This window comes from Sus scrofa, chromosome 5 (assembly GCF_000003025.6).
Source record: "Sus scrofa isolate TJ Tabasco breed Duroc chromosome 5, Sscrofa11.1, whole genome shotgun sequence".
NCBI classification, from domain to species: Eukaryota; Metazoa; Chordata; class Mammalia; order Artiodactyla; family Suidae; genus Sus; species Sus scrofa.
In genome coordinates this window covers 51,695,721-51,709,010 of record NC_010447.5, presented here as the reverse complement: position 1 = coordinate 51,709,010, position 13,290 = coordinate 51,695,721, and the positions used below count along the sequence as shown (strand labels likewise).

General features: G+C 40.0%; 1 protein-coding gene across 1 annotated transcript; it reads right to left on the bottom strand.

The window, feature by feature from the left end:
* On the bottom strand, window positions 4,609-13,084 carry KCNJ8 (potassium voltage-gated channel subfamily J member 8). The gene is made up of 3 exons (XM_003126434.6): window positions 12,678-13,084; window positions 11,323-11,753; window positions 4,609-6,277 (listed from the first exon to the last, which is right to left on the bottom strand). The coding sequence occupies exons 2-3, from the start codon at window positions 11,694-11,696 to the stop codon at window positions 5,377-5,379; spliced, it is 1,275 nt and encodes a 424-aa protein (XP_003126482.3). The 5' UTR covers window positions 11,697-11,753; window positions 12,678-13,084; the 3' UTR covers window positions 4,609-5,376.

The window sequence follows — 13,290 nt, the reverse complement described above, 5'->3', positions numbered from 1 at the left end:
ATGGAACTTACATCCTCAGGGATACTGGTCAGGTTCGTGATTCCTGAGCCCCGATGGGAAATTCCTACAGCAGTAATTTTGGAAGATAGAGAAAGCACAGAATTTCAACCCCCAAGACCTGCAGTCAATGGCGGGTACTTGATGACTTTTGAAAAATCTGTTAATATACATAGCTTCGGTGAAAAGTATATTTTCACTGAAGTTTTACACATACCTATTTTATCCTCTACTTTTTCAATATTTGTTTAATACAAACTGAAGTAGCCCAATAATATGTGGAAATCCAGTCTTAATATTTTCGTTTTTTTCAAGAGATTAAAATAAACACTGTGCAAAATAATAGTTTCATTTAAATTATCCCAGAGTATTAGAGTTGAGGGAGGGGTGTCATACAGCACAGCTAGGAAAATCTTCATGAGAACTGGAACAACGACTGAAAATGAGTACTAATGAAAATGTAAATACTTTAAAATGAAACTGGGCTCCAGAGTGGTATGTTGATCTGAAGTTAAAGGCTGATTAAGACTTTCATGAACTTAAACTTGAATCTGTGCAGCAAATTTCAAGGCAGTGTAATTGGAGTCACTTCCTTCCTAGGACTGTGGGGAATTCCCATCACCATTGATGAGAATTGTGCATAAAGATCATGGGAAGAGCATGGCCCTTGGGTTTCCTCTTAAACAGCCTGTAGGATTTGTTATGGTTATTTTAATGCACTGGTCCTTGGAGACACTAATTTCAGTTCTGCCTCTTCTTTTGACATGGTGAAAATGACAAAAGTTGGGGGTGGGAACCCCAAGAGATGTAGATATCTTTTCATTCTTTCTTCTTTTATTATTATTGCTATTATTTTTGTCTTTTGAGGGCCACATCTGCAGCATATAGGAATTTCTCAGCAACGGGTTGAATCAGAGCTGTAGCTGCTGGATTACACCACAGCCACGGCAATGTGGTATCCTTAACCCACTGAGTGAGGCCAGGGATTGAATCCACATCCTCATGGATACTAGTTGGGTTCATTACCCTGAGCCATGATGGGAACTCCACCCTTTCTTCTTTATAACTATTTTATTATTAAAGAGGAAATTTCTTGTTCTATAAATGCCAACTCCTTAAACAACAATAAAAATGATTGCAAACAGTGGAGGGGGGAAAAGTGCTGCCCCACATTCACTAAGCCACTAACTTCTCTGGGAGTTAGACTCTCTTTGGGAACTGAGGTCATTTCTTTAAGTCATTGCTGACATTTGAGTGTCAGAACACTTGGCCAGGGACGGTTAGAAATATCTGTGGCCAGGGGATCAGGAGTTTTACTCAGAGGAATTCTTGAGCCAAGTGGCAAATGGTGAAGAATTGTAGAATAAAACCATGGTATTGGGTAAAGTAGATAAAGTAGGAAACAATGATAGTTCTAAGGATGAGCAGTGTTCTATTTTCTCACCCAGCTCTCTCTCAGTAAAGCTGCCTGCCTGCCTTGTAATCTCAGGTAGGTCTCAATTTTGATTTTGAGATGGGAGTGTCTCTTCTGTAATTCTGGTACCTAAGTCACTTTTCCTCTACTGATTCTTCCCATCTCAGAGTATATGGGTGCAGAATCAGCGTCTACCTTACTTATAAATCTCTGCTCCTTCTTAAAGAAGAGAAATACACCTAGTTAATTTTTGCCAGATGGTGAATGTCAGACATGGTAAATGTTCAATAACATATTACTGGATGAATAAATAAGTGATAAATATGTTAAACCAGAAATAGCTTCTGTGTGTAAAATGCTCCCCTTTGTGCATTGTAGTATGCTACACATTATACTATTTGATGATAGGCAGGTGGCAGGTATCAAAGAATCAGGAAAAGCAACTGGGAGTGAGCAGGTATAAGGTCTCTGCCGCAGAATTTTTAAGAGATCAGATTCATGTTGCAAAGATCTTTTTCTTTATCCTAAAGAATGAAAGTGGTGCATTGAATTAGTCATATAGTAAGAATCAAATTTATTTCAAGGCAGTCATTCATTTCAAGCTTTTGCCCTTTGTGAATGAATTAAACTATTTTAAGCTCTTTATAAACATTAACTCACTTAGCCCTTACAACTTATGAGGTAGGTAATGATTTTAGGTACAGGGAATATGAGGCCCCAAAATATTAATTAATTTTGTCAAGACCTCACAGATGCTAAGTGTTGAAATTGAAATTTAAGCCAAGACAGTCTGGCTGCAGAGTTTATTTTCTTAACCACTACAGTGCACTTCCTCATGAGATGGCACTGGAGCAGAAATCCTAAATCATCACAGGAGGAGACCCAGGAGGCTTTCTGGGGAAGTGTTCTGGGTAGAAGCAAACTCATGATCCAAAAGTATGTATGACTCTGCTTCAAAGAACAGCAAGGCCAGTGTAGTAGAGTGGAAATGACCCAGAGAGAGTGGTAGTAATGAGAGGTAGTGGCTTGTGGGCCTTGGGAAAGGTTTTGATTTTCATTTTTAGAAAAAAGGAAAGCCGTAGGAGGATATTAAGCAGAGGCGTGATGTATTATGATTTAAAAGAATATTGTGGCTTTTGTATGATGACTAGGATGGAAGTGAAGAATCTAAATATTTAATATAAAATAATATTTAAATTCAATACACAATCACACACACATACAGTCTTCTTTTCTAAGACTAAAGAGTTCCAAAATTGCTTAGCCAGTTAAACATATTTTAACAAAAACAGGTTCTGAAATCATTGTAATCTTCTAAAAACATTTGTAGATTTTTATAAATTGATGTGACCTTTTGGGTGATGTGGCTGTCACTAGTTAAATGATGTCCCTGACTGAGGCATGACTTGATATAGGAGGCCTATCGATCTCTTCCATTGACTACCCCATGAAATTGATGGCCATCAGGTCCTTGGCACCCAGCCTTTGGTTGCAGCTGAAAGGTGGCTGGGGGAACCGCTCTGGCTCCCTTGCCAGATTTGCCCCTGGCTGCCAGGGCTCTCTGTATCACATGGAACCAGAAATCCTGCATCTCAGCCCTGATATATCTTAATTGTTACCTGGCCCGCAGCCCATGTTACCTTCACAAACATTGAGCGGCTACTGCACTGAATAGCAGCCAAGCATTGTCTGTACATGTTCTTAATGCAGGGGTTGCAGCTGCCTTCTGGGTCTGTTCAGCTGCTCTGGGGTGGGAGTCGGGGGGCACACAGAACTGCAGGAGGTCTGATATTCACCTCTGTAATCACTGGCAGGCTAAGTCTTATTAAGACAGATTGTTCTTTAGCAAACTATAAAGAAATGTTTCAATATTCTAACACTTGGTACACTGCATGCATATATACTGGGTGATGAGTACCCAGATTGGACTGAAGGAGGCCACAGTGATATAGAGAAGCGGCCATAGTCTGGATGAGGCTTTGCTAATGGATGGCATATGAGATATAAAAGAGAGGAGTAAATGGGAGTTCCGGTTGTGGCTCAGTGGTTAACAAACTCAACTAGTATCCATGAGGACGTAGGTTCGATCCCTGGGCTTGCTCAGTGCATTAAGGATCCTGCGTTGCCTCAAGCTGTGGTGTGGGTCACAGATACAGCCAGATCTGGCATTGCTGTGGCTGTGGTGTAGGCTGGCAGTTCCGTTCCAATTCAACCTCTAGCCTGGGAACCTCCATATGCCGTGGGGGTGGCCCATAAAAGACAAAAGGCAAAAAAAAAAAAAAAAAAGAGAGAGAGAGGAGTCAGGTATGACCCTGGTTTTGGCCTGAGTGACAGGAAGAAAGGCTGGAGTGGGGGGGGGGAAGGAGGGGTGGGAGAAGGGGCAGATTTTGCCAGTAGGAATGAAGCGTTTGCTTTTAGACATGATAACGTTTAAATGTGTATTAGGTATCCATGTGGAACATCAAGTACTTGTTTGATACACAAATCTGGAGTTCAAAGGTGTGGTTAAAATTTTTTAGAAATCATTAACTCAGTAACCTGTGAAATGTTCCTTAATCTGGTTAGAAACATGAGTGTTTTGTTTTAAGACAGCTTTTGAATATAATCATGATTTCCTATGCGGATATTGAAGTAAAATAAAGACAGACCCCAAAAGCTGTATACAAGAGTACCTGAGAGCTCAGCTTTCTGATGTTTAACTATGTGAACTATAAGAATAAACCTGCTGGTTATTAACTCTTTACTTGCCACTGTGCCCTCATCTCTTCTTGAAGAGACAGGAACTAAGGATGATTAGATCAAGCATTGACAGAAAATCTCACTTTAGCAATTGAGATAATGCTGTATTTCTATATGATAGGTCTGAATTCCAATATTACTGAGAAGGAAGTGTAGTTTTAAAATGGGAGGTGGGAGATCCAAAAAAAAAAGTTTATAGGATTTCCATGATATATTAAGCTCAACTAGAAAAGACAAGAGAACTTTCTAAAACTTGGAATAAAATGAAAATCTTAAAATGTAGCTCCCTTGGAACAACAGATCTCAAAGAGAGGGCCCCTCAGAGAGATCTCAGAGGCGAGTGTCATCACTCCGTGATATCTCTTTTACACCCCTCTAAAAATGTCTATTTCTTGAGCTTTAACTAGGGCTTTAATCTTGAGCTTTAATTTCGTGAAAGGGAAATGGCAAAACTAAAGTGAATACAAAAATTTCATTTTAATGAAATATTCAATACAGTGGAGGCTCTTCAGAAGAAGTCAGAAGCCAAAAGAAGTAGCTGTCACTTTGGAGAATCCAGTCCTGAATGAGACAGGAATGTTCTTAGCTCTTCTCCAAAGCTCCTTGGCCGGTTCTGCCAACAGGTGGCCAAGAAACCCTTGGAGGTCACTGTGAGGAACAAGCGAATGAACAGAATCCACTCAGAAATAGATTAGAATTAAGACGTTTCAATTTTTGCTTCAGGCTTCTTACCCTGTGTAGTTTTTTGTTTGTTTGTTTGTTTGTTTTAAGGACAAAATAGGAAAAAAAACCACGATTTTGGGTCCCATGATCCCTTCTATCACATTTCTAGAGTGGACAACAACAGAAACAGAGAGATCTGTGGTGTCGCCCACTGAGCATTTCAAGCAGAATCATTCCTTGGCCAGCTTTTCTAGCCAAGGTCTATATTACTCTGCATGTAATGTAATTCTTGTGTTTCAAATGGAGAGACACAAGGGTATTTCCTACTTAAGCCCATCACTGCCAACTCTGCATGGATGAAACAAGTGTGAGCCATGAACTCTCCACTTTGTGTTACTGTTTATTGACACTGAAAGCACTGCTGTTGGAATATGAGTATCATTTAGTGCATGAAGATCTAGAAAGACAAATGATTGTGTTCCAGCCCTGGGGCAGTCTGTCTGTGCCCTGCATAAATCCTTCAACATCTCATAAAAGACTTTTGTGGGGGGGTTGTCTTGCTGTCAGGATTCTGACGTGTTCTGATTTCCTTCTGGGGTCATAAACTGCACCTTGGGCACCATGAGGGAGGAGTTGTTCCGGCGGATGGAGTTGTTCCTCCTCATGGAATTGTTTCTTCTCATGGAGTTGCGCTTCCTCAGAGAGTTCTGGTGGGACAGTTCACTCTTCTGGAGGGTCTGAATAAGGATGGAAGGCTTCTCGTCCAGCTCTCTGGCACTGCACCTCGGGGCAGCTACCTTCACTGTGTTGCCAAATTTAGAGTAATCCACAGAATACACCCCTTCCTCCTCCGTGACGATGGACACAAAGCGATGGCCCCATCGGATCTCCTCGGCGATGTAGGAGGTTCTCGCTTGTGTGGTAATGCCCGTCGTTTCTACCACTCCCTCCAGGATCACAATAACCTCCAGGTCTTGGTTGGCAAGGTCGGTGGCTGAGATGTCATACAAGGGGCTGCGCTTGTCAATCACGTGGCAGATGATCAAAGGGGCCACCAGAAAAATGTTATTACTCTCAAGCGGGTTATCAACAGGAATGTCCAGCTGGTGAATAGGCACCACCTCCCCTTCGGGTGTTGTGGTTTTCTTGACTACCTGGATGCGCACAGAGGCACTGATGATCATGCTTTTCCTTAAGTCGCCCACACGGAACATGAAACACAGCTTGCCATTTCGGACGGCGATGACAGCATGGCGACTGAAAATCAAGGTTTCTGCCCTTCTGTGAGCCTGGGCTGTTTTCATGAAAATGCAGCCCAACATGACCGCATTGATGATCAAACCCACAATGTTCTGGAGAATCAGGACTGTGATGGCCAGCGGGCATTCCTCTGTCATCATTCTCCCTCCAAAGCCAATTGTCACTTGAACTTCAATAGAGAAGAGGAAAGCAGAGGTGAAAGACCTGTAAGAAATGAGGTCAGAACACAATGCCATCAGATCAGGTTTTCCATCATGAAATAACATGCTGAATTTTTTGTTTTCTTCTTCCAAAGGCTATTTAAAGAAAAATGTACTTTGTATTGAAGTATAGTTGATTTACAATGTTGTGTTGGTTTCAGGTATACAGCAGAGTGATTCAGTTTTTATATATGTATATATAATGGATAAGCAATGAGGTCCTGATGTATGTAGCACAGGGAACTACATTCAATCACTTGTGATAGGACATGATAGGAGATAATATGGGGAAAATAATGTATATATATATATATGTATGTCTGGGTCACTTTGCTACACAGCAGAAATTTAGAGAACACTGTAAATCAACTATACTTTAATAAAACAAAACCGAAAAGATATTCAGCTTAGTTCCCTGTGCTATACAGTAGGTCCTTCTTGCTTATCTACTTTATATATAGTAGTGTGTATATGTTTATCCCAAACTTCTAATTTATCTCCCCTCCCTTTCCCCTTTGGTAACCATACATTTGTTTTCTATGTCTGTGAGTCTATTTCTGTTTTGTAAATAAGTTCATTTGTACTTTTTTTTTAGATTCCACATATAAGGGATATCAGATGATATTTGTCTTCATGTGACTTGCTTCACTTAGAATGATAATATCTAGGTTCATCCATGTTGCTGCAAATGACATTATTTCATTCTCATTTATGGCTGAGTAATACTCCATTGTGTGTGTGTGTGTGTGTGTATATACACACACACACACACATATATATTGTATATACACACATACATACAACATATGTATACATAGACATACATGTAGATATCTGCATCTACCACATCTTTTTTTTAAAGATGATTTTTATTTTTCCATTATAGTTGGTTTACAGTGTTCTGTCAATTTCCACTGTACAGCAAAGTGACCCAGTCACACATATATATACATTCTTTTTCTCACATTATCTTCTATCATGTTCCATCATAAGCAACTAGTTCCCTGTGCTATACAGCAGGATCTCATTGCTCATCCACTCCAAACGCAATAGTTTTCATCTCTTAACCCCAGACTCCCAGTCTACCCCACTCCCACCACAAGTCTGTTCTCCAAGTTCATGAGTTTCTTTTCCATACCACGTCTTCTTTATCCATCAATTATTTATGTCCAAAGGCTATTTATTGCTTTTGGAAATACTTAGCCAAAGTAACATATCAAATGCCTGACTCCAAACACAAACACTTATACATTTTCTCTCTCTCCCTCTGCATGTATCTTACTTCCAGGCTTCTCTGATACACTACTATCAATGCTTCAAACCATGAAATGATGGACCTATTCATGTGAAAGCATTAAAATAATAAATAGACACATTCATATTAATAGGCTTATTTTACTTTGTGAAATACTTCACTTTCATGAAGGCATAGTTTACTTTGTGAAACGTTCTTCCAGGTCGATAACCATTATTTATTGCCTATGTGTGTTCAAGTGACCTGAGTCATATGGAACATACTGAGTAATAAGAGAACTTTTTATTATTTATAACCTTTCAAATCATATTCATTAGTGAACAGTGATTGCATACCTTACATAGAGAGAGTGTTATATTTTTAAAAAAAGAATGTGGTGCCATTTGAAAGGAACTCTGTTTTCTCATTGTCTCATTTTGTTATCTAGAGAATACTGAAGCTATTAAAGGAAAGATTTGAGGTAGAGATTAGTAACTGACTGTGTCAAGATCATATAATTAATAATAACTTGAATCCTCTCAATTCTGGCCTAGTTACTGAAAGAGGCACAGGGAGGGGCTAACAAACGTTAGGGTTTTTCTTGGGAAGCCTTTTCAAACTGTGCTTCTCTTCCTGATCTCAATGTAAACACTGGTTTGGTAGTTTCAGGGTGGACCTGGGCTAAGACTTTTGAAAAGCTTGCAGAAGACTCTGACTTATCTCCGTGGTTGAGAAGCACCACAATTGGTTATTCTTAACTTATTCACGTAACTACATATCCTACACTGTTCTGGCTTCTTAATAGAAACAGTCTCAGTCTTTGTTTGCCCCCAATCCTAATTTCGGACTTTTCTAATTTTATAGAAGACTGGCCATCTGTTAAAAGTATTAGCTGTCTATTAACTCCACACACACAAAGAGTGAGAAAATGTTTAAATATTTGAGTATTGAGTCTATACACTACACTTTGGTGGGACTGAGTGGTAAGCACACACAGATGATTTTCTTTCTATTCAGTCTCATAATCATGGATTTTTATTTTTTAAAATTGAAGTATATTGATGTCACAGATGATTCCTTTAATTAACTTTTAAATGGAGTGTGAAAATTGCATCTTTTACCCCTTTTGTTGCTAAAAAATTCATGGAAACTACAATAATTGCTTTCTGCACTAGCTACACACTAGATATATCATATGGTCCAAAAACATGGCAAAGAATAAGAACATACCCCAGAAAAGGGACACAAACACAACACTGATTTCTAATAACATATACTTGCTTTAGGGAACAGTGTAATGATGAATATGCTCAGAGGTTTCATTTTCATGGCTTAAGAGACTATTCACGTGCCATATTTTGTATGTTGTTTATTTTAGGAAAGAACTTACTTCCAAACATTACATGGTGCAAGACCCAGCCTTTTATGGACACCTGTTGTGCAAAACAGTCTCAAGAGATGAAAGTGTTTAGCTGCTCATTTGTTCTGCTACAGAAAGAAGGAGCTGGACTGAATGGTAAGAGGAAGTAGCTTGGTTTATTTCCTAACTCATGTTAGAAAGGCATCCACATGAAAGGAAAAGTGAACCAGCCTAGAAGGAGAATGGCAAATGTTAGTTGGACATACTGGAGAGTATTACAATGGGTTGTTTTCAGTTTTGGTGATAAGGGAGGACATTGAACTTATGAAAGGAAAGGAAATGCAAAGAATTACACATATTATTGTTCACCTTTTAAATCCCCTTTGGGAGAAAATAGAAAATTTTCTGTTTCTATTTTTTTTGGGGGGGCTTATGTATTATGTTCAGTTTGTTATGATTAATCTCTATGTTGCTCTGAAGTGTAAGTAGTACCATATCATATAAAATAAAACCAGTAAGATTTTCACCATAAAAGATGTCAAATAGTATATTTTTTTAGGCAAGAAGTGCAACTTAAAACGCTAAAATTGTCATGCTGATAAAATCGACTTTGTCTCATTATATTGGCGACACTTTCTCACAGTGAACTGAGTAATCACACAAGCAGGAATCCATCAGAATGAACATCCCACAGAACACATCTTATGGAAAAATAAAAGCTAGTAGTAAAATAGCTTTCAATAACCAGTGCGCTCTATCAAGTTTATAAAAATAAAACCATTGAATAGATACCACTTTTGATGATATGTCTCTAATAAACTGCTTAATACCTTATTTTCCACAGGAAAAGCCCACATTTTGGTCTTGTGAATAACAGCTGTCATTTATTTTTCCAGGTTTACCTTTTGTTTCTCTCATCTTTTTATGAGTATCTACTCCATGTTCATTAAAAACGTATTTTGATAGGAAAAAGATTCACAAATATGAGTGCCAATAAATTTCTTAAAGAGAAATATTATAAGGATATTTGACCTACAAATACTGTTAAATACAGTATTTTAGTTGTTTCCTTTATTTGGTGTACTAATGACCACCTATAGTATATTTTCTTTGAGACAAGTTTAAGACAAGAAAATAATATCTAATGGTAAAGCCAATGGATCAATTCAATATAGTTTCCTCTCAAAATCTGAGCTGAAATCTGTAACATGATCTCTGTGCACAAATACTGTATCCCCTCTCCCCCGCCCCCTAGATATGCTGGCATCTCAGCTACTCAGGGAATGGAAGGATGGATAGTTTACAGTCTGGGTTTCTGCCGCTTGCAGTGGTATGATAATTTCATGAGATTTCAGGGTCAGTAAAGGTCTCGTTCTTTACAGTTTCCTGACAAAATTAGTGCTTGTTCAAGTTGCTTTACTATATGCATTATGTAAATTGTAATATTATTCAAAAAGTATCCTGGAAAAGCTTCTAGTATTATTATGTTTCACTTCAAGTAAATATTTTTGCATTTTATATAATTATCTCTTTTGATTTTCCAGCAAAATAATTAAGACATATCGCCCCAAGTCAATGTTCTTAAGCCATGTGAAAATATGAGAAGAGAATCACTGAAATAAAATTCACTTTTCTTATCTTTGAATATTTATGACATAGAGAAAAAAAAGCAAAATTAGGGCAGTCTAAGAAATGTCTTCCTGTCCTACTAAAACTTTTAAAGAAAACCACAACATTAAGTCACTTCTCCATAGTCTATTCCATGAAAAATTTGGAGCAATTTCCATTAAATTATTTTTTTCTAGTTCTGAATGTTAGCATAACTTTTAATTTTGGAATTCAATGCAAGCAACCAGCTATTTAAGATAATCTTGAAAAAGAAGGGCTTATATTTATTTGTTTAATTTCTAGTGTAATTTTTTTTGCTAGGACATCTCTCCACCAGTGTCTTCCCGTTTTCCTCATGATTTCTGAAAATGTCACAAGTAAGAGAAGTCGTGGAAAAACATTACTAGCATTTGTACAATATTTTTGGTTGATCGGAGGTATTTCCTTGTGGATACTGGAACTATGGACAGCAGCTTTTTCATGCTGAAAACTGAACGTGCATTTTTTTTTTTTTTTTTTTGAGAAGGACACTTTGTGGAATCTTGTGAACCACAACCATTTTTAAATAGCCGGTATAATATTTTAATATTTTCAAGGCCAGCCTGAGTGTTGAAACTCTGTATTTTCAAAGTCTCCTTGTCCATCAAGCTGCATCTAAAAAGATCTTAAAAAGACTAATGCGTTAGGTTATTTTCTTGTTTTTGTTTTGTTTTACTTTTTTTGTTTGTTTCTGAAGGTACTAAAACAAACTTGGGCCACTTAAAACAAAACAGCAGAGTGAAGAAAAGGCAGTTCAGTATTTTTTTCTGTACTGTTTCCATCCCTGCCTCATCCACTGCCTTCTTACCTGACATTCGTCACACACACAGTGGACTCCAAACCGCTCTTCTCTGTCCCGCCTTTCTCCATGTAAGCATAGATGTCCCCATGGGCAAAGGCCACCAGCCACCACATGATGGCGAAGAGCAGCCAGCTGCAGAGGAACGACATGGTAAAGATGACCAGCGTGTGGCGCCATTTCAGGTCCACCAAGGTGGTGAAGATGTCCTGGAGGAACCGTCCTTGCTCCCGGATGTTCTTGTGCGCCAGGTTGCAGGCCCCGCTCTTGGCGATGAAGCGGGCCTTGGGGAGGCGGTCCCGGATGCGCGGTTTGCGCAGGTTCTCTGCCGCGATGCGCGCCAGCACATACTCCTCCGGGATGATGCTCTTTCTGGCCAACATCGTCCCGTCACCATAGCCAGCCTATACACCTGTCTCTGACCTGCCTCTCCTTCTCTCCTGCAGGAGGGAAACGAAGATTAAAAAACTTTTCTCCCCATTTCCTCACCGCTTCAGTCCTTGCATTAAGGGGTGCGTCTATACATTCGAGGTGACGTGCAAAGCTAAATGCATGATCTTACTCATCGAGTCTAGATAACGCTTAAGTTCTGGGATCCCGGAGAAATTAATTGGTATGAATCTGAACTGTTTTAATATTCCTTATCGCTTAGAACACATAAGGGCATAGCCTTAATTAAACAAAACCAGGAGCCGTCCTGTAAACAGCAGGCTCAATGATAATTCTAAGGTTACCCACGTCTGTTGATTAGTGCAAGGATACAAACGCGCAGCGTCTATGAGAAATATTAAGGCCAGCTGGGTATCAGGATCTGATCTATTTACTAAAGTATTCACATGATATAGCAATACTGAAAGTAAAGAGGGGTAATTCTTTTTCCAATATTTTTAGAAATAGGCAGAGCAAAAGGCCGTGGCCTCCTGAGCAGTATAAATAACACGTTTCGTGTAATTCGACAAAATAATAAGTTATGTGCTATGTAACTTGAAAATCACGAAAAAGTATTTCAGACAAGAAAGAAGTGTGAGTTGCATTTAAGAAAGAAAGAAAGGAAGAAAGAAAGGAAGAAAGAGAGAGAGAAAGAAAGAAAGAAAGAAAGAAAGAAAGAAAGAAAGAAAGAGGAAAAGAAAAAAGAATTCTCCACTGGAACTCTATAACTTGAAAACTTTACGACGAAGGGATCAAACATACAAGCTGCAGGAAAAACCCGGATAGCCTTCGGGCTGCGGATAGAGTTAATTAAAGAATGTGCCCCGAAAAATCCATCCGACGCTTAAACCTCTCCCGTGTTTTGCATTTTAAATCATTTGTGGGGGCGCGGACAGCACCCCCCTCCCCTACCCTGGAGGAGCGTTGAAACTTACAGACTCTGGACAGCTGGCGCGGCGGCCGCACCTCTCCGCACACGCCTCGCGGGCAGGTCCCTCGATGTCCCATCTCGGCGCGCGGGAGCAGGGGCCGCGACTGCCGGAGGGACAGTTCCGGGGACCGCGTGTCCTAGGGAGAAGAGTTAAAATAATAAAAGGTGCAAGTGAATCTGAACGCGGGGAGGGCTGGAGGAAGGGGGATGGGTATAGCTCTTCCCCTCCCCCTGCTCGGTTCTATTCCCCGGCCACTGCCGGTGGCGGAGGAGGGGCTGGGGGAGAGGAGCTGGGGGTGATGCTCCACAAGTCAGCCTCCCAGTTCGGTCTTTGACGCGCCCCAGACCTCTGAGGCCTCCGAAATTGCCCAGATGGGGGCGGGAGGGATTGGCTGGGAAGGCGAGTACTGGGAGGTAGGGAGCCAGCCAGGAGGAGGGGCGACGGAGGGAGGGCGGGGCCTGTAGGACCAGCTCCTTTTCCCAGTAGCTGAGACCCCCTGCCGCCCGCGTGACATGCACGTCTTTAAAAGGCTCCCTGCTCAGGGGAACGAACTTTCTGAGTTCACTGACGTAAAGAGATTTTTTTTTTTTTTTAAACCTGGGTAGATAACTGTGCT